General features: G+C 40.4%; 1 protein-coding gene across 1 annotated transcript in view; it reads left to right on the top strand.

The window, feature by feature from the left end:
- spock2 (SPARC (osteonectin), cwcv and kazal like domains proteoglycan 2) overlaps positions 1-20289 on the top strand; it is a 49516-nt gene that overhangs the window by 22378 nt on the left and 6849 nt on the right. The window contains exons 2-8 of the mRNA XM_015346346.2: positions 5913-5958; positions 14154-14268; positions 15393-15498; positions 16284-16398; positions 17118-17237; positions 17903-18121; positions 19688-19750. Coding sequence (XP_015201832.1) covers positions 5913-5958; positions 14154-14268; positions 15393-15498; positions 16284-16398; positions 17118-17237; positions 17903-18121; positions 19688-19750 — 784 coding nt within the window. The remainder of the gene's footprint in view (positions 1-5912; positions 5959-14153; positions 14269-15392; positions 15499-16283; positions 16399-17117; positions 17238-17902; positions 18122-19687; positions 19751-20289) is intronic.

The raw sequence follows: 20289 nt of genomic DNA, 5'->3' as shown, positions 1-20289 counted from the left end.
ATTTTTTTTTTCTGGAGTTCTATTGGCTGCTTTTTTTGGTCGAGTCTTTGGTTGACATCATGGAAGATCAAGCTGGTCTTGATGCTAGAAAGTGGCTCTAGAAAAGGTCTCCCTCCCAAGACCAGCCTCTGCAGCTGATGAGGTGGCATCCTGTTCCCTCGGCCTCACAAAATGACAGAAAGGTAACCATTCCTGGAAGAGTGACAACAGGCCTTTTATAGCCCGAGATCTGTTACTGCTCTTGAATGTCAAACTTGGTAAGAAATCCTGTGCTGAACTATGAAGTTAATGAAGGCGTTGTTGGGAAATGAGATAAAGAGATACAAGGAAACACAGCTGATGGGAACAAAAATGAAAGCTGTGTATCTGCAGAATGAAATAAACTACCACCACTGGTTCAATGAATTCACTGCTGTGTTGAAAAAGCACTGTCTGGCGACTTACCTGAAATATACTAAGCGGCATGATTAGAAAATTAGGAGTGAAAGCTTTCACGATCCCATTATACATTTAATGTGCCTTAACATAATGTGCATGTGCAGCAATATACATTAAAATGAAATTTCTAATTTAGGGAATAGCATAGCAACCCTACGATGGACTGCCATCCTGTCCAGGGTGGAAGTGGATGGATGGAATAGCATAGTTCTTAGAAGGAAAATAAGGATAAGAATAATCCATACCAATGACTAATTTATGTAGGATGTCTGCTATAGCGCTGATGACAGTAGTAGGTGATTTTCTTCATAGCCAGATATGTTTGGTGTATTGAACCTTGTGTGTATCACAGACGACTCCTCAGAACATGACCAATACCAAAAGATGTGTCTGTGTGGGGTTTGTGTCTGCATTTTCCGGGAAATAAATTTTAGTAAATAGTGATGACCACTGAAATAAGTGCATTAGAAAATGTGTAAGACGTTTGGGAATCTTATGATATTTTGTTTTGAAAAGCTTGAAGCGCAACTTGAAGAGCACGTAGAAGGCACACTACTGAGAGCACACTGTCTGCTTCGGCACTACTTTCAGCAACTTCAGCACTACAGTCCTGATGGAATCTGCTGCAGTTGAGCTGTGTGGATGGCCAGTCTCCTTCAGAGGCAGCATAGTAAAGTCATGAGTTGCAGGCTGTGTCAGCGTGCCTTTGCTCCAAAGGAACAAGTAAAGTTTCATTCGATACTGGAAAGCAGTTAGAAAGAGGGGGATTTCTTTCCTTAGACCTTTTTTTGCTAGCACCCAACTTATGATAAAATGCCTTGTGCTGACCTGAAAGAGGCCTATATGTTAAATCAAGGACAACCCTTCGGTTTGGCATAGTTTGAAGATTTGAGACCACTATTTACAGTAGATATTTAGGATTTATTTTCCAGCTGGCATTATATACCTTCAACACAGAGTTTTTTTATCATTCCCTGTATAATGATCGATTTGAAATGTGGGTCCCTGACAAGATATTTTCCAGTACTGTTTGGCATTAATATAAATAGCATGTTAAATAATGCAGAAGTGGCAGCATCAGGAACGTGCACATCAAAGGCAGCAGATTAATGCAGGGGATATAAAGTTTAGTGATCAAGTCCCACTAATGTGGAACTTCAGTAGGTCGGACAAGGTTATTCTACATTAGGAACTATAATTCACTCTGCAAAGCAGCACAGAGTTTTACCACTGATAAATATTCTATATGGCATCAGCAAATTCCCCTTCAACAGTCAACAGACTCACCAGAAGAATTAGGACACAGCAGGCATCCATTTGCAGTGTAGCAGGCACTATAGCACCAGTGTCTGAGATATAATTTCACTTTAATTCTATTCAATTAAGATAACATATACTGCTGTGACTATGGTGCCGATATGTAAATGCTTGGCCCAGTTTTTCTCCATGAAGAAGCACTTATTTTAGGTGTCACGGTTTATAGCTTTCGAAGGCCTTTTTGGCACCCAGAGTATGTGCCGTAAATTTTTATAGTGATATATTTTACGTGAGGCTAGAGCCATGCTAAAGAGACAGGTATAAATTTCTCAAATGGGTCTGTATTTAATGTATGAGTTGCAGAAAGGAGCCTATTGCACTCATAACTCCTCCAAATTTATTGAGACTTAAAAAGGGAAAACAAATGTGAAAAAGCTTTTAAAAGCATTCTATAGCATTAAATGCACAAAGAATCATTCCAGAGCACATTTAAAAAGGTGCATTTTTCTTTAAATGTTCTGTAAAAAGCATCAGTTCAGAGTTCCAAAATGAATATGTACAGTTTCAATATATATTACTGGAAGTGGGCAGGGTTTGTAGTGCAACTCTTGGACTGTAGTTTCTTCTGTTTCTGCATGTCCACCTGTATTTGCATGAGTTTTCTCCTAGGTCTGTCCTAAATGCAGTGGACTGGTGTCCTGTCCAGGGTGTTTGTGTGCCCTGCAGGAGACTGGTGTCCTGTCCATGGTGAAGCTACAGTACTTAAAAACTAGAACATTTTTTTAGTTAAGTTTACACACCCCTGAGTTTGTCCTTGGTGCAAGAACCTTTTGCTTGAGCTACAAATTTCTTCTGAGTTAACCTTGGATAGGATGTGTAGACTTTCAGTAAGCGCTGTATATCTTGACATTGCTTTTGTTTTAGGTTTCAGTTAGTGGTGCAGTAATGAAACCAGAAGTCTGGAATCCAGAATTTTTTTAATTAGATGTGTCAGCTGTATACACATTAAAGGATTGATTGAAGTTACTGTGTGTCAGTCTGTTTTGTATGCAATAACAATGGTGAATAACAAGCATTTTTAATATTCACTATTGTGTTCATGATTCCAAAAAGCTTTAAAAGGCCTTTTCTAGTTCTGTTTGTTAAGGCACATCCCAGTTTCTCAGCTCTGTGAATCACTTGATGACGTTGTTTTGAGGCAATCCTAATACAGTCCACCGCATTCAAGTCCACCACTTCTCCATCTCAGAGGAGTCCTTACTGATGGTCCTTGGCTTAAAGCACAGTGCACTTTACATTTTTAATGAAATTTGATTTGACTTAAAAATATTAGACTGGTATTTGTAAAGAGACACGATAAAACTGATGGCAGGTTTAACTATGGGATGGCCATTTCTAAAACTGTTCTAAAAGACCTGTCTGTGCTGTTGACTGAAAGAGTGGTAGATGATCATTTGTTTCTAATGACTTTTCTCTCTTTTTCTGTCCCTTCTGCTTGCCCTGCCTTCTTTACCCCAGGAAGTGGAGGTTAGTAGCTGTTTCTAAGTCTGTACATTGCTCGTGCCACTTTTGTCTGACGTCTTTTTTTAACCCCAGAGAATGTTTCCTGAACTTACAGGTGTTACCTGCCTGCATTAATTAGGCCCATTAATATCTCCATTGGGTAATATACTCGAAGGGAGGCAAGGGGTGACATTGAAGGAAAAAGCTTTTTATATGCAGTTAGTGTCACAATTGTAAGGGAAGATGGACATGAGAGCCCTAACTTTTTGGAACAGAGCTAAACAGAGCTTGATAAGAGTAGGGTAAGTGTAGCTATAACCATGAAATAAAAAAGTCATGACATTCCCCATGGAGACTTTGGAGAATCACGCTGAATAAGAATTATTAAGGCACAGGACCATCCTCTTGAAGAACTAAGTTCTGAGCTACCTTTATCTGATTTGCCAAGAATGCAGCGTCTGGACTGGGCTCTGAACATCTCTTGGATCTGTACAAGCACTCTGCTTTTGTCAGACAAGCTTACTCAAATGTACATGTTTTTCTCAAAATGCCCATTGCTCAGTATGCATTATGTTCTTTCACCTGTGCTTCAAACGGTGAGAAAACGAATGTTACCGGTATTACAATCTAATTGAAAATCGGGCAGAGAGTTTCAGTCATGATCTTTTTTTTTTAAAGAAGGAGACTGTGAATGCCTGCCAAGTATCTAATGATTTTTAATGATATTGTATTCTTGCAAGTTATAAATCAGATTTCAAGAAATAAATCAGGCTCAAAGTCAAAACAAAATACTGTAGCAAATGTAAAACAAAATCTTTTCATCCAGACTTTATAGGTTATTTAGAAAACATCCCAGATGACATGAAAAAAATCATACCATAACAGTAATTATACCTTCTTCAGAAGCGTTTGTGAAATGACAGATGACAGCACTGGAGGGAAGGAGAGCACTCTTCTTCTGAACTGAGGCATGGTTGCCTAAACCTTGACCTTCTTCTCTATGGACACAAAAAAAAATAGTAGTATTTTCACAATGAAAAATGGGCCTATCCATTTCAACTGTATTCCCCGCTGAAAGAAGATGACAGCTGTAGTGCCAGAGGCCTGGCTGCTTTTTAACCTGCACAGAATGTCACTTGTGAAATTCCTCTTCGATGATGAGAATGCAACCAGTCCTGAATCTGTACGCATTCAATTTGTGAAAGATACCAAAAGGGCAAGTCAACTTTGGGATAACAATGCTGACGGTCTTCCTCATTTTTATTGGAGCTTATATTTCATCAGATTTTAAGGTGTGAAAACACTGAAGTGGACTGAACTGCAACCACTCAATGGGCTTGTCTTTCATTAATCACTGCCTGCGATGTGAAAGAGTTACAGTATCCCAACCGTTAAATATTGTCAGTTCATAAGCTGAATTTCTGAGGAAGCTTATAAATGCTCCCGTCTTGATGGAGTCAATACAAGGAGTATCGGCACTTGTCTAGATGTGCCTCGTCTAATTATAGCTACTCAGCCCAAGGAATGGGCAAACTGAAGATTTTAATTATAAGTATTTCACACCACTGAGGTATATGGTCCCTCATCTACTCATGGAGAAAGTTTGAAATGAATTTCTATTTAAAGAGGAAACCCTTGCAATGGACTGACATCCCATCCATGGTGAATTTCTGCCTTATGAGCCTTCCAGTTCTGTCTCTGAATGCGTGAATTTCCAGTTATGCATTGATTTACTAACAACGATGTCTATACTCATTTGAATATTTTTAAAAAGTTCAAGACAAAACAGGATCAAACCCTGTTTGTATTGCGTGTCTGATTAATAAATCATCTGATGTCTCAATGGCGCGTACATGGGAGGAACACTTTGAAGACGGTGGTCCTTAGGAAATATTCCCAGTCAGGAAGATAAATAGATAAGGAAGACCACTGCTCTCAAAACCTGTGATGTTCCCTGCCCGTTGTGGGAACCTTCAATCCTCAGCTGGGTTGTTTTGTATATCGTAGCATAAAGCCTGCTTCTTGGATCAATTAAAATTAAAACTGTCTTGTGAGACACACGGGCCTGGCAACAGACTGGAATTCTCTGACATGACCAGTAAACTCCCCTTGTCGTTTTGCTGCTGTTGTACAATGAAGTATTTTTCCTGTTTTTTTTTTCAAACAATTAGAAAGCTTTTAGCGTTTTAAAAGTGCTGACTAAACTGCGGTTCTCAAAGAGATAAATATCTAATTAGTAGATGTTTTTTCATGAGAACATTTGTTTTTGTCACAAATTCTCATCTGTTGTGTGAGTTATGCTTCATTTACAATCATTTATTTTTGCATCTTTTCATTTCTGTGGGGTCAAATTCAATGAAATGTACCTGACAGGAAATGATGCAATAATTGTATCATTCAGTGACTCTCCTCAAAGTTGATAATTATTTTTCACCATAATTTTACATTTTTTAAATTAAATACATATATTTTAATACAATTTATAAGGATACTATAGTGTGTAAACAGCTTTTCATACATTTTTAATTATATGTATTTCAAAATAATCTAAAAGTAATACATATAGCAAATTCATAACCATCTGTAAGAGAACAGGTTTTTGGGAAGATTGTAGAAATTCAATTCATAGCTTTAAGGAAACAGAGTGTGTTTTATTTTATATAGTATTTTATAAGCTCTTTTTGAACAATAAAAACATTTTTATTTCTCTGTAGGATGATTATATCCGAACCTGGGATGAAAACCAAGGATCAGATGAGAGTAAGTATAAAGGATTAAACCTTTAAAACAATGCTAGCCAATATTATATGTTATTCACATTTGTGGTAAAATGTTTGATTACACATGAAATTAGTGGTATCATATGAGTCAAAACAATAGTCTTACATACATACAGTAGGAAACCAGTCCAGGTGAAGCATTTTTATTTTACAAAATTAACAATTAAATCTCAGCAGGTTCTTTTTTATATTTTAACTGTGAACTTGAGAGAGTTCTCTGTATCTTGTAATGGGGTTTCTGTGGATATTTCTATATGCAGAAAGAAATACTCAACATCAGCATAGCTATAAAATAGCTTATTCATCCTGAACAATAGAAATTGATCTGATCTGTTCACTTCCTTGGTCTTTTTTTGTCCAGAGATCGACAGTGCATAAATGTTTCTATAAAAGGTGTATAAAAACCTTCCTTATGTAGTAAACATTTCAACATTGTTATTTCTAATGAGTTCATCTACTGTGCTACAACCACTTAGTGTATTCTGACTCATTGCACTATGTGACACTGCTATTAGGAAGAAGGTTCACTGTGTATTAAAGTAAGTGTTTAATGTAATGCTAGATTACTGTACATACTCTAAAATAGATGCAATGCCATCACAATGAAAAATAAAAATAATGTTTATTATCACCATCATGTTGGTTTCAGAAGTCTAGCTGTGACACAAGAACCACATGTGAAGGTCAGACCAAAGTAAATGCATATTTCAAAACGGTGGATGTTTTATTGAAATAGTTTAGCTTTCTTTAACTGCTTTCTTGAAAAAAAAAGCTTTAAATCTTCAGAATGACCAGCACATTTCAGTGTTCTTAATGTGTGTGATCAAAGTACATTTGCATGTGAAAATTTCCATTATAAATCTTTCATTTGTTTTCTCGGCAGGGTGCTTTTGCCCTTCAAACTACATTTAATTGCCCTCGAATGTGGTGAGGTCATTCCCAACTTGTGAATATGGATTCGTTAAAGGGCCTCTTACAATAAAACATTTTCAATTGATTGCATGTAAAAAGTAAGCTTTCAAAAGTGAGCAGTCCATTAGCTAATGCCTCAAGAAAGGTAAAACATTGTGTAATTACAACTGTGGCCGTATAACAGTGGAAGCTAAAAGGGGCTTATTTAGCAGTCAGTGTGACTGCTGTTTCTTCTTAGTGGAAATTGACTGATTTACAGGACTGGCTGCAAGAGGCAGGGGACTCTGTGGTTCTGACAGCCAAGTCGCAACTCAGAACCAGGTTCTGATTCCCATTGAGCAGTCCTGTCCTGTAGAAGCCTTTTAATGTTTGCATAAACCAAATATTTTACTCCTCTGACAAGAATCAAAGTAGTCGACATAGGATGATGCACCTAATTCTTTTTCTTTTCTCTTTGTGTTCTTCCATCAGGTATAGAGTCAAATAACAGTCCATGTTAAGTGTAATGACTCACTGTTAATTACCACATCTGAAACCACACAGCCCCTAAGGTAGCTTGTAGTCTTTTGTGGTGAGTTTTTTTTCTGAGCTACCTGTTTGTAACCAGGGTCATCAAAGCCCTTAAAATAACTGAAATGTTCTGGAGCTTGAATGTCAGTGTGGAATTGTGCAATTGTCAAAGCTCTGACATTAATAAAGAGTAGTTACAGAGACCACCTTAAGTGTTAAGAAACATCAACTTTGATATAAATCAACCTGTGCCTCCTGTCTCGTGTTTGTACTCCCTTCCCTCGGTTCTTTTGAGAAAAAGGGAATAGATAAGGAGGCAAAACAGAGCTACAGAAGAGCCTGTGTTCTGCCTTTTCATCCCACAGTGAGCCGGCGTGTTCCAGAAGGATTTTTGTATTCTGCAGATAAGATGGACGGGCTGGAAAAACAAAAAGTTCCTTATCCCCAGTCCGCCCACTGCGCTTCACTGTGAGGTGGTGTGGGAATTTCTGCTGAAAGCCAAGGAGGGCGTGATTACTATTCTAAAGTAATGTGCCTCATCCTCCTGTCCAACGTGAGCATCTGAAAGGGCGTTGTTCTCAGCTGCGTGGGGCAATATTCATTTTAATAGCATTGATCTTGCTCCCAAAGGGACTAATTCAACGGGCCTCATTGATCTGCCTCTTTCTAAAACTGAATTAATAAGGCAGTAGAAAAGTGGAGCTCCAGAGATTTGTCACATTCAGGCATTACAAAATCAGTGTGATATCTTTCCTTTAAGGATTTAAAGATATAGACATCAGTGTGGTGCATTTATTGATATTTATGCTTCAAACGCCTGATTTAGTGTAATCCAGCTGGGTAGCCAGAGGCATGCCTCCCTGCTATGAACCAGAAGAATGTTTGGAACCACAACCACAGACAAACCACAGACAAAATTCAACAATTCAAATAACGATTATAATTACTGGCATCTTTATATCTTTATTCATCCCAAAGCACCTTGAAGTGGAAGTACGTTGCTTAAACGAAGAAGCCCAGTTACTGAGGTGCAGCCCACACCTGGGAGATGGGTGGCAGCAGTTATGAGTCGACAGCCCCACTGCATAGCAGGGCAGGCAAAGCAGGGAGAGATGTGGAACCTAGTTAGGGGTTAACATAATGACCAGCACTATGTCCCTGGTCACTGTACTGGGGCACTGGCATGCAGATAAGAGTCCAGGGAGAAGAGCCCCGCCTACACGTGCACCGGCACCGTTTGAAGCAAAAAAAACTCTTAAGGCCTTTCCTCTCGGAACGGACGAGGCCCGGCCTTGCCTAGCTTCTGAGACCTGAGCAGAACAGGCTACGAGGTTATTACTCTGCTGTCCAATGATCATTCTACATAGATATACATTAACTGTAAAATGGTCTGTCAACTAGATCCACCTAGGGATATTCCCGAAATATCTCCAGATGTGTTTAATCCAAGGCCCTGGCCCTGCTTGAATTTTACTTAGCTAGCAAGATACCATGGACGTTCTCGGTGCTGAAGAGCTGGATAAATGTGGCAAAAAATTAAAACACTGCACTGTTTGTAAAGGTGCTGCAACTTTCTAAATTTCTTCCATCTGTTATAGGGCTATATAAATTTTATATACATAATGTATACTATATATTATAGGAACAAGTAATAGGTTTAAACTATTACTTGTTCCTTTCCAGCCTACGCATGCTGACGCAGCTACCCACCTGAACTATATATTATGGGGCTGTATAAACGATGTAGATGCATGTGGGTTTTGGCTGACAAGGCCAATGAGAGAGTATTCAAGTAAATCTGCTACTAAGGCCATATAATCAAACACAAATAGATATTTCTACAAAAAAGAACAGTTTATTAAAACCAATAATTCTGGACATTTTTTGACATCACTCCTTGGGTTGCAAAATTGCTGTGATTGCTGTGAAGGCTTCCACTATCACCCTCTTGTGGGTCAGTTTACATGTTTGTTTCTGGCAAGTCTGTGTGCTCGACCGCTTTTCCTTCAATCCCAACCCCCTCTGAATAAGCGCCAAAATTATCAGTATTGTGAACAAAATATTTTTTTATTCATAGGAAATGTCTATATTAATGTTTGTGTCTCCAGGTTCATGGTCGCAGTGTTGCTGTGTCACAATGCCAGGTCTCACTGGGTTGTTTCTGAGGTGCTGCTGAGTCACTGCACCTCCCATGAGAGAGAGCACAAGAATATAATCTAATGCACATGGGAAAGACAGCAGCAGTGCACCAACCTAAAAGAGTGTCATGTTCACAAGCCACCTCTTATTGATTTAATAAGAGACTGCTAATTAAACATCACCGCATGAAATACCTTTGTACTTACCTCACCTAAGAGGGAGGCTCATGCTTCCTCCTATTTAGAACATTTTAAAAATCCAAAATATTAATGTCTGCCAAATTCATATGAAATTGAATCATGTCACTTTCTTTCATCGGGATGCATAGAGTCTCTACGCCCATCTTCCTCCAGTGAAAGGCAGTTTGAAAACAGTTTTTGTACAAAGTATTTTAGGTAATTTCTTTACAAAAGAGTGCTTGTGAAACGCAGCTTGAAACGAGACAGATGTCAGCTGTGAGGTGGTGTCACTCTTAGCTGTTTGGAAGATTGGCTTTGCTCAGCCCTTCATTCAGGTATACCTGCATTAAAAACCCTCACTGACCTGTACATTACATGACATCATCCTTAGTGCAAAGGATACATGGAGTAGCAGAACAATATAGAAGTAAAATTGACATAATTAGATACATTATACAAAATTAAAGCAAATAAGTGGAGGTATCTAACATAGAAGGGAGGACAGCAAACAATGTTCAGTTTCTTTACAGCTCTGAGTTGTTCTAGTCTGTCTTTTGCTCAGCACGTTATCCCCAGATATGGCTTAATTATTGGCATTAGAATTAGTGTTTGGCGAGGAGGGTATCTCTGTTGAAGGCTACCAAGCACAAACAAAGGATGGAAGAGATGAAAGTGTACAAATTGTACCAGCCTCAGGATACATTAAATCTACTCTGTCTGGCTTTTTTCCCCTGCTAAGCAGGATTTGGGCAGATTACAAAACGGGAGACTCATTCTGTGTTTTAGATTTGTAAGCTTAGTATAGCCATGCTGTGAAACACATTTTGCTCCTTAGCTTTAGAAAGGCAGCAGTAGGGCCTCCATGTTCTATTTGTGAGCAGCAAATCACAGTTCAGTAAATGCCAGTATCAACACAGTGTGCCAGTTTCCATGGAAACATCATTCTATTCATATTTGCTTTAAGCTGCCAAGATTTGTTAAGTGAAAGTACAAAGTGAAATACCTGGAGGAAGTGCAGCTATGCTTTTATGTACTGTATGTTTTCACATCGTTTCGCAGATTTACCCGGTTAGTTTCTCTAAATATTTTGAGAAGTAACAATTCGTAGTATTCTTCTTTCCTAGGTGATAAGGAGCTGAAACATAGTGGAAGAGAAGAGAAGCAATGCAATCAGTTCTGTAATATTACTCTGACTGTAATTTATTTGTATTCTTTACAAAGTTTGTTTTTGCTCAAAATTACAACATGACTAACATACAGTGTGAAATAGAAATTGAAGTTTCAGTTTATACCTATCCCTACTGGTAAAGGAAAATAAGTGTTATACATGTGTTGAATTGCTTCCCAATGGCCCTTTAACAATCATGGCCTCCTAATAATCCCCCTCTATGAATTGGCTTCATTACTCTGCTCTCCTCCTCACATGAGAGCTGATGTGTGGTGAGCGTTCTGGCGCACTATGGCTGCCGTCACATCATCCAGGTGGGGCTGCACATTGGTGGTGGCGTAATTATTATTTTTATTATTATTATTATTATCATCTTGTTCCTCACCTGTTCAGGGGTTCCTTTCATTCTGGCTAAAGCACGATTTTCCAGCATGCCTCAAGGTTTGTGAAACAGTGGCTGTGTTTTATTACACTGAGTTCACTCAAGATCAAGCTCAAATGGGTTTGATGAAGACAGTGGCTGTTTAAGGATTGGTAAACTAAACAGCCATAATTTCCCTGGCAGACGGGACAATGAATAAATGGCTCTGTGGGTGCAGTCCGAGCAGTTACTCCTTGTATATTGCCCTCTGTGCTTTTTCCTCTTGGAGGAAATCGATGAGACAGTGAGTGTTAAAGTAAAGATCTTTCACACCCTGACAGGTGTCCGCCAAACTGAGACGACACTGAGCTATTACTGCCTCCATTACACTGATACATCAGTGTAAATTAACTCAGGTTGAACCATTGATCCAGCCAGGAAGGGGGGGAAGTGGGCGGAGGAAACAGATATATTGTTAAAGTCACTGAAGTTTTAAAAAAACTGTAATGACTGATGTGCTGAAGCGGTATTGAAATACAGTACCCATGATAACACAGTATACATATGATATTGTTTTTATAGTGAAAAATATTGCAGTTTCTAGCACCAGATTTTAAATATGGATTTTCTTTTTGTTCCAGGCTGTCAAATTCTTTATAATTAATTGAAATGCTTCTAACTATTATAAGATCTCAAAGTTTTGTGGCCAAGTGGAAGCACATTGACAGCTTACTGTGTGTACACATCGCAAGTTTTGTTTTGTATTTCGTAGAAGTTTCAGAATCTCGTACCTGGCTCACAATTACTTTTTTGTATCTGGATTTGAAGTTGTCAAGATCCATTAGTTAAGGATGAATGTGAAAGTTCTTTGCCTGGGAGCTTTATTTGTCATTTATGAGGCATGGAGTGCTATATGTGCCCAGCAAATTCCTTTAAATATGTCAATATGTAAATGTCACACTGTCTGCAACCCCAAAGGACCAAGATTTGATTCCTATCTCATACTATGATGAGCCACTAAGTGTGCATTTCTGTGGTTTATTGAAGCTTCTATAACTCCTTATAAATAGTACTACAGCACACTGTTAAGCCAGGTAAATCTATTCTTAAACATCTTAATCTTAAACAACATACCAGTTAGGACCCAGTGTACTTCTTTTAATGCAGAAGCATAATCTGGTGGAATTTCTATCAGATTAAAGGAGTAAGGCAGTGCTTTATAGAATGTATAAGAAAAAACACAAATAGAAAAGATTATTGCAATCTAGGCTGAATAATAAATGCCCTTTTTAAAATTACAATGAAACAGTAGAGGATGAAGAAAAGTGTCCCAGAGATAATAAATAAAAACTTTTTGAGTTAAACGGCTTATATAATATAAACAAGTTTTTTGCACAAGTTTTTATTAAGGCATAAACTGAGAACAGGCTGCACTAATACTGATGACAATGATAACACTGCCTAATATAATAAAGACCTAAAGGCAAAGGTTTTTAATATATTAGGCAGCGTTATCATGGAAGAGGCAGAAGTGTACAGGTGTTAGAAGCACTACAACATAAACTCATCTCCAGAAATTGCACTTAAAGAAACAAGAGATGTTATTCATAGACTGTTAACAAAACACTTCCAGCAGTCACTTAAGTCAGATGTGATATCACACATTCTTTTTTTTCTTCTGGAAAACATGGGAAAGCAATATAAAGAGGCTTACAATTTTAGAATATCTAGATAAAAGTGTAGAATTAAAATTGAAAGATGTAATGTTAATATTGTGTGACACAATGGTAAGCTTTCATTTGGAGTACAGTTTCAGTCACCACATACTGTACATTTCTGCTCTGGAATTAGTCCAGAAAAGAGAAAATAGATGCATTCCTGAGCTAAACAGATTTGCGTATTCAAGATTCTCAAAGGTATTGACAAAGTCAGCTGGAACACGAATAACACAAATAGAAACTTTGGGGCAGTGTATTTCACACTGAGGATGATTTAACAATATGCATTTTTTACACAAAGAGCTGCAAATATGGACCATGTATGAAGTATGAAACAAGCTACACAGCGGTGTTGAAAAAAGTGATGCTTTTGCTTCTTACAAGAAATGGCTGGATAACATCTGGCTGGATTGCTTTAGCTACTAAGTACCAAACAAGCTAGAATGGCTGTCCGTTTTGCACTATGTTAATGTCCTTATGTTCTCATTTTTCCTGTGCCTTCCAACACTCTATAGAAAGAAAACCTTTCATCTGATATAAAAAGGGCTGTCTGCAAGTGCTTTGTGCTGTGATTTAAAAACAAACAATGGAAATAGTCTCAATGATCAGGGAGATTTAGAAAGCAATTCATTTGTCATTTGACCTTGAACAACTGGTTCTTCCTCAGAACATTTATGATTAATCTCTCTTTGGAATGTCTTTGTTTGTCAAGACTGTGACAGAAATCTGCAGAAAGCAGTCTGAATGTACAATATAGTGTCCCCTTCTATTGATGAGAACTGGCTCACAATATTTGGGGTCTTGCTTTACTGCGACGGGGCTGCTATCCATTCAACTCATACATGATATTCCAATCTCAAATGATGAAAATGACTGAAATATGAATCAATTTATTAAGTAGTGTATAGGAATAGAGAATCAGTGTTTACTACGATTTGAAAGATTCACAGCTGCTCCATAGCCGTGTGAGAGGCTCTGAAGAAAGTAGAGGAGAAAGCGGGTTAAAGGCAGATGCATTTGAATGAGACACTGCCTTCATTTAGGAAGATGGCAATAAAATATGAGTGCCTCCTCTGCACTGACATGTGGTGGAGAGGTGCCCTGCTCTGTGATTGATCTCTGGGAGACAGCCAGCACGGAGCAGCTTGTTTCCCTGTGATGTCGTGCTGAATCACTTTGTGTCTGCAGCTGTGGACACCACCAAGGACCCGTGCCAGAAGGTGAAGTGCAGCCGGCACAAAGTCTGCATAGCCCAGGGCTACCAGCGGGCCATGTGCATCAACCGCAAGAAGCTGGAGCAGAGGTGAGCAACGGGCCTGGGGCATCTAACGCCATGCCTGGACAAAAAGCGCAGCAGCCTCCAAGTTTATTCAGGCTTGCTTTATGCGCTGAATTTTTTTAGAGGTTTAGGACACAACATTAGGTAATATGGAGATGATAACTACAGGCCACATCACCTGTAGCAGTTCCATATATTCACAGATAACTAAAGCTAAATTATGATAGTGTCTTTGACAGCATTGCCCTTGACTATTGTGGATCCATTAATGGATCACATGTGGCAAGAATGAGTCATATTGCTTGGAAAATACTGCTGTTGCTGGTTAATTTCCTGTTGATATTGGTGTATTAATATATTTTAAAACAGTGTGAGAAACATAATCCAAGTGTGCAGATACTTAATACCTTTCTTTTTACATAAGAGGTCAGACATTGACCATTTAATCCTTTCTCTGACCTGCAGGTTTTCACTGTCCAAACCCCCCAAAATATATATTTAGCTTACTGACATAAAACAGGAAAGATTAGCTAGTGCTCAATAAGCAGGGAGAATAATCAGAAAACGTAATGGAGTGAAACATTATTATGTGCAAGTTCTATCTGCAGTGACAGACATTAATCTTTTTCAAAATAGAACCTCATCTGGGAAATTGCCCATGAGGTGTGCAACTCTGTTTCTTTACAAGTGTGGGAAAATGGGAAATCTGCATGAGAGTTAATCATTCCTAACGATATGATACCTGAAGATAAATTCGTCATTAAATACAAGCCATGAATGTCAGGTCACCAAAATGGGCAACAAATCTTTAAAACTGTAGATGTTCAAAGGGCACAACATTTTGAAAATTAATTCCAGATGGTGTGTTGGTATTTTTAAACAGAAGAGGATTATGAGGCTCTGAAGATACACGATGAAATGACAGGGATTGAGAAATTGTACAATTGCATAATTGCCATCCTTCTGAAAACTGCCTTTATTGATAAGCGGACCGATAGGCCTGTGAAGACAGGGCCACTCTGTGCATACCTGATGTTTCTCAATAAAAAAAATATCTGTTGGCTCAACACAGCTCAACAGAAAATCGTAGCCTGTTTTCACAGTACGTTCCAAATTGATTTTTCTTTTGCCCTGGGTCTTGCACTTAGAATCAAACAGCCTGCAGTAAAGCTGCAAGACAACAGCTGCAAGCCCTGTCCAGTGTCTGCGTCTACTCCAGTGTGTGGATCCGACGGGCACAACTACGCTTCTCAGGTAAAGGAAATGTATCTCATGATGCTACTTTATACTGCGGCATACTGTATATTCACATTGTAAATTGCAAACTAATCTTCAATTGGGACTAGTCAGGATGGGTTTTGACCTAGCATAAACGCTGTTCCCTATGCTTTAAGTTATGAACTGAAAGCAAAACATGGCTTGATGTCTTACAGAATTTTTTTTGTTCCTATTAAATAATTGAAGTCACAAAATTCTAAAAGCCAGCCACATGTAGAATGATCATTTTCACTGCACAGCACATTTTTTTGGTTTAGACATTTCTGTGCATGAAGAGACTTGCACTGTGCATGGAATAGGCATTCGGCGTTGAATGGGCAAATTTAAAAAAAATTAAAAGAATGACTGTAGAATTCATTTTTACTTCTTTCTGTCTGTAATTTCAGCCTTGTTAAAAAGAGAAAGCACAATGATTGTTCACCTCTTCTGCGGCTCAGACGGCTTAAGTAAAACAATGTGTAAATCGATACAGATATAAGTTGCTTTGGGTAAAAGCATCAACCAAACTAATGTATAATCTGCACTCAAAAATTGAGTCATTTGAATGAGCAGTTTTTCCCCCGTCACTACAATAAATATTTGATGTGGATAGAAGCTGCACATCACTGCCCTGTCTGCTGCAAGCTGATTGATGAGACTCTTGCTGCCAGTTCATCGTGCAGACGACGGTCTGAGAATGGACAGCACCACTGCCCTGCAGAAGCCCCAGGCACTTGCTGCCAGTTACTGAGGGCCTCGCCCTCTTGTTTGTGTGCTTGCAGTGTAAACTGGAGCAGCAGGGCTGTCTGACTGGGAAAGAGCTGACTGTGAAATGCACTGGACAGTGTCCGTGTGCCACAGACACCTCCCTGACATCCGACTCCGAAAGCAAACAGGGTGAGTACGGCTGAGCAGTGCGGCACGACAGAGCTGCCTGCTCTGAAATGTGGGCTGCATCTCCATCTCCACCAATATGAATTCCTGTGTTGCAACAGGCCTAAATGTTGCTAACAAGAGCAATTGCCCAATTTTTCTTTTTAATACTGCGTTTCACTATGGACGACAACATCCAAGAATTGAATGGTTTGTAAATGTTTGGAATACTTAGTGAGAAACGTTTGGCTTAACCTGCTTGTTCCATGGGTATCGTCCTGGCCATAAGATGAAGAAGCTCGAGCCCCATTCGGAGGGAGTGGACCAAGGGGAAGTTGCAATGAAGAGATGGGGTGGAGGAGGGATGCTTGAGACAAAATGCAAAGGGAAGCGTTTGAGTTCAGTATACAGTTTGTAGCTAGTTTTGGAATGATGTTGACTAGGTGCTGCTAAGTCAGATTGACCTGTCATTGATATTCCTCCTGAACTTCAGTTAATAACTTCCTCTAAGTATTGCATTGTAAAACCCTCAAGACCACTGTCAGGTGCTCACCAGGCAATGTGAACACCTACAGTACCATGAGCAACAATGGTCTGGGACTACCCCACTCCAGGTACTGGCCTCCATCGGGAGGACGGCCACGACCGGTCTCCCAGTACAGTGTAGTGTAGATGCTGCTCTGGAAATTGCCTCTCTGCTGCCGGGCTGATTCCCCGACTCGGTTGGTGTCTTTGTCCCTCAGAGAGCTGCACTGGGCAGGACCTGGCTGACCTGGGCGATCGCCTCAGGGACTGGTTCCAGTTGCTTCATGGAAACGCCAAGCAGAACAGCTCAGGGAGGCCAGGAGCCAGCACGGCCTCAGGTAAGGGGGGCCACTGGGCCGAAATCCCTCCTTCGCTGTTAACGTCCTGCAGAAATATGTATTATTTCAGCTTGACAGAGCTGTCCGTATCCAATTTGTTTTTAGGAGAAATATTTTTAGAAAAGAGTTAATAGCAGGAGTAAAGATAATTTCATGCCAACCAATCTAAAATGGCTCAGTTCTAGTGACTCCCGGCTCTTTGAAGCAATTTCAGAATGAAGTGAGGCAAGAAGTTATTACAGACAGGGGACAGACTCTTTTCTAAATCCCCCGCCCCATCAATAGGGTAACTACTGACTCTTTACACATGCACACCTTGGGGACATTAGCTGGCGGCAGGAAAAGGAATGGAAATTTCAGAACCTCTTGAACATAGGAGGGGGTAAAAAGATACCTCACAGGACGGCAGCGAGTGATTTAACAACGTGCAGCTGCAGTGCTCAGCAATGAGGAGGAGAGGTGAGGACTCTGGACTGGCACCTGGATGCTTGTGAGATCAGATTGCAGGTGGTGGCACACTTGTCGTAGTCCTGCGCAAGGTAGGTTACTCAGATCTGGCTAAAAGCCCTGTTGTTTAAATGGTCACCTCCTGGGTCATCAGTTGTAATTGGGAAATTGTTCTCGGTTGATACCTGGTGCAGTAACACTTTATTATTCACCTGCAGTTCTGGATAAGAGCCTTGTGGCCAGCTGTAAGGATTCCATCGGCTGGATGTTTTCGAGACTTGACACCAACAGCGACCTCTACTTGGACCAGTCCGAACTGGCGGCCATTAACCTGGACAAGTACGAGATCTGCATCCGGCCCTTTTTCAACTCCTGCGACACGTACAAAGATGGGCAGGTTTCCACCGCGGAGTGGTGTTTCTGCTTCTGGAGGGAAAGTAAGTTTCTGTCAAGTCGGAGACAGAATCCAGACAAGCACTAAAGCTGTGTCAGTGGGCGTCTAGTTGACAATGGAACAAGCAGAGGTTCATTCAATACTGAAAAAGAAGAAACACAACATTTGGGCTGTGAGTCTCAAACCCAAAGACAGACCAAATATTCTGTTTCTCTGTTTTTCAGCATGGAATGAACCTTTACTTGTTCCTTTGCAGCCAGCGCACACTGACACATCTCTCCACTCAAAAGGTGTAGGTAACAATAACTAGTTTTAGACAATCGTGACTACCTGTTCAAAAATGCAAGATTCGTTTTTATGTCAACAGTGGATTAATTCTGGATACTGGGAAATATTTAACAAGGTAGTTTCTCTGCACATTTGGTCCATGTGGTGTCTTGGGAATAAAAGCGGTACTTTCATCTCAAAGTGCTTAGCAGTGTAGTTCTCATGAAAATCAAAGATATTAATAGCCTACAAAAGACATCAGAACAAAGAATCTCATAGGGCTTTGCTGAAGTTGTGTGCTAAAATTGGAAATCAGAGACTGTGACTGTAGTTTTACAGACTTTGCAAAATACAAAGAGTGGCCCGCTGCCAAAAGCGATCCGGCCTCGCAGTCTGATTCCCAATAATAGGATTTAGATCTGGTGCGGCGGCTCTGTGGCTAAGGATCTGCGCCTGTGGCTGGAAGGTTGCCAGTTCATATCCCTTGACCTGCAAAGAAATTCTACTCCAGTGGACCCCTGAGCAAGGCCCTTAACCCCGACTGCTCCAGGGGTGCTGTATAAAATGGCTGACCCTGTGCTCTGACCCCATGCTTCTCTCCCTGTCTCATGAAGAGCAAGTTGGGGTATGCGAAAAGACAAATTCCTAATCCAGGAAATTGTATATGGCCGATAAAGTGATCTCATCTTAGATTTGTATTTTGAACGTGACTGTCCTGGAAGAGTCGTTATCCTTGACTCTGTTATTACAGTCCGACATTCACAATGACTCTGCAGATGACTGAGTTCCCCCTACACTGTGGTTCAGAGCAGACTCCAATGGGCTGCTGACGTGAACTCATAGTTGAACTAACACTGCTCACGTTTGATCAAAGGCAGACAAGTCTCACTGGAGCTCTGCTGGCTCAATCGGGCCTGACACAGCTTGTCTCCTCGTTGTTACAAGGGAACGAACATGCACTGGAAGTTTCCGTGGCAGAGCTGTACTGCATCGTCTGTGTTGTTGACATCCTGGCTCCCAGGACGCTGAGAATGCAACATTCAGCTGGGCAGCGATGCAGAAACGGCCAATGTTCAAGACTCCAGCAAGGCTGCCAAAAACTGTTCTACATTGTTTCTCATTGAGTGAGAGTTGCTGTGAAGATGTCCTTATACCGTGGTTGGGTTTTTCCCATGAAACTAAGTCTTCATGCACAAAATGTCCCAGACACTCAAGGACAGTGCTGTAGATTTAGTGAAAAACAAACAGACAGGTGGATGATAAGAAGTGATCTGGAAACACAGCACATATTCTAGTGCGCTGCACTTTGTCACAGAACTGCGGCTTCTCTTTTCTTTCTCAGAGCCTCCTTGCCTTGCTGAACTCGAGAGGATTCAAGTGCAAGAGGTGGCCAAAAAAAAGCCAGGTAAGTGACCGTCAGGGACCAGACTCAGTAAAAACACAGGGGCCAGGTGTGTGACCTGTGGGGCCTTTGCGGGATGTTTGTGTGACACAGCACTCTCGGCAGGATCCGGCGCGATTCATTAAACAGATCACAAGCGCGAGGCAGGGATTACCTCGTAATCAGTACGAGGATTAGAGAGCAGAACTGGCATCTGGGAGAGGGCTTTGGATTTGGCACCATACACTTCGGGACTCCCCAAGGGCACTGCACAGGTTTTCCATTGCATTCTTCTCCTCTGCTAAAAACCAATCGGTTGTAAATCCCCTTGCATAGTAAATCAGCGTTGCAATGCAGTGTTGCAGTCTGCCAGGCCTCCCTAGTCCCCTGGGAAAGGGATGGAAGTAAGCACCTATCGCCTACTGCATCCTCTTGGTAAGGGGCCAGTCAGATAAGCCATGTGCTCTGCCTTTCCCAGGAAGTACACAATGTTTGATACTCCAGGGTCTTGGGCCAGTAAACTTACAGGTTAGTCAGCTATAGGTCAGGTCAGGAACTGAGAA

The sequence above is a fragment of the Lepisosteus oculatus genome, chromosome 4, assembly GCF_040954835.1.
Source record: "Lepisosteus oculatus isolate fLepOcu1 chromosome 4, fLepOcu1.hap2, whole genome shotgun sequence".
Taxonomy (NCBI): domain Eukaryota; kingdom Metazoa; phylum Chordata; class Actinopteri; order Semionotiformes; family Lepisosteidae; genus Lepisosteus; species Lepisosteus oculatus.
This window is presented reverse-complemented; position numbering and strand designations above follow the sequence as displayed.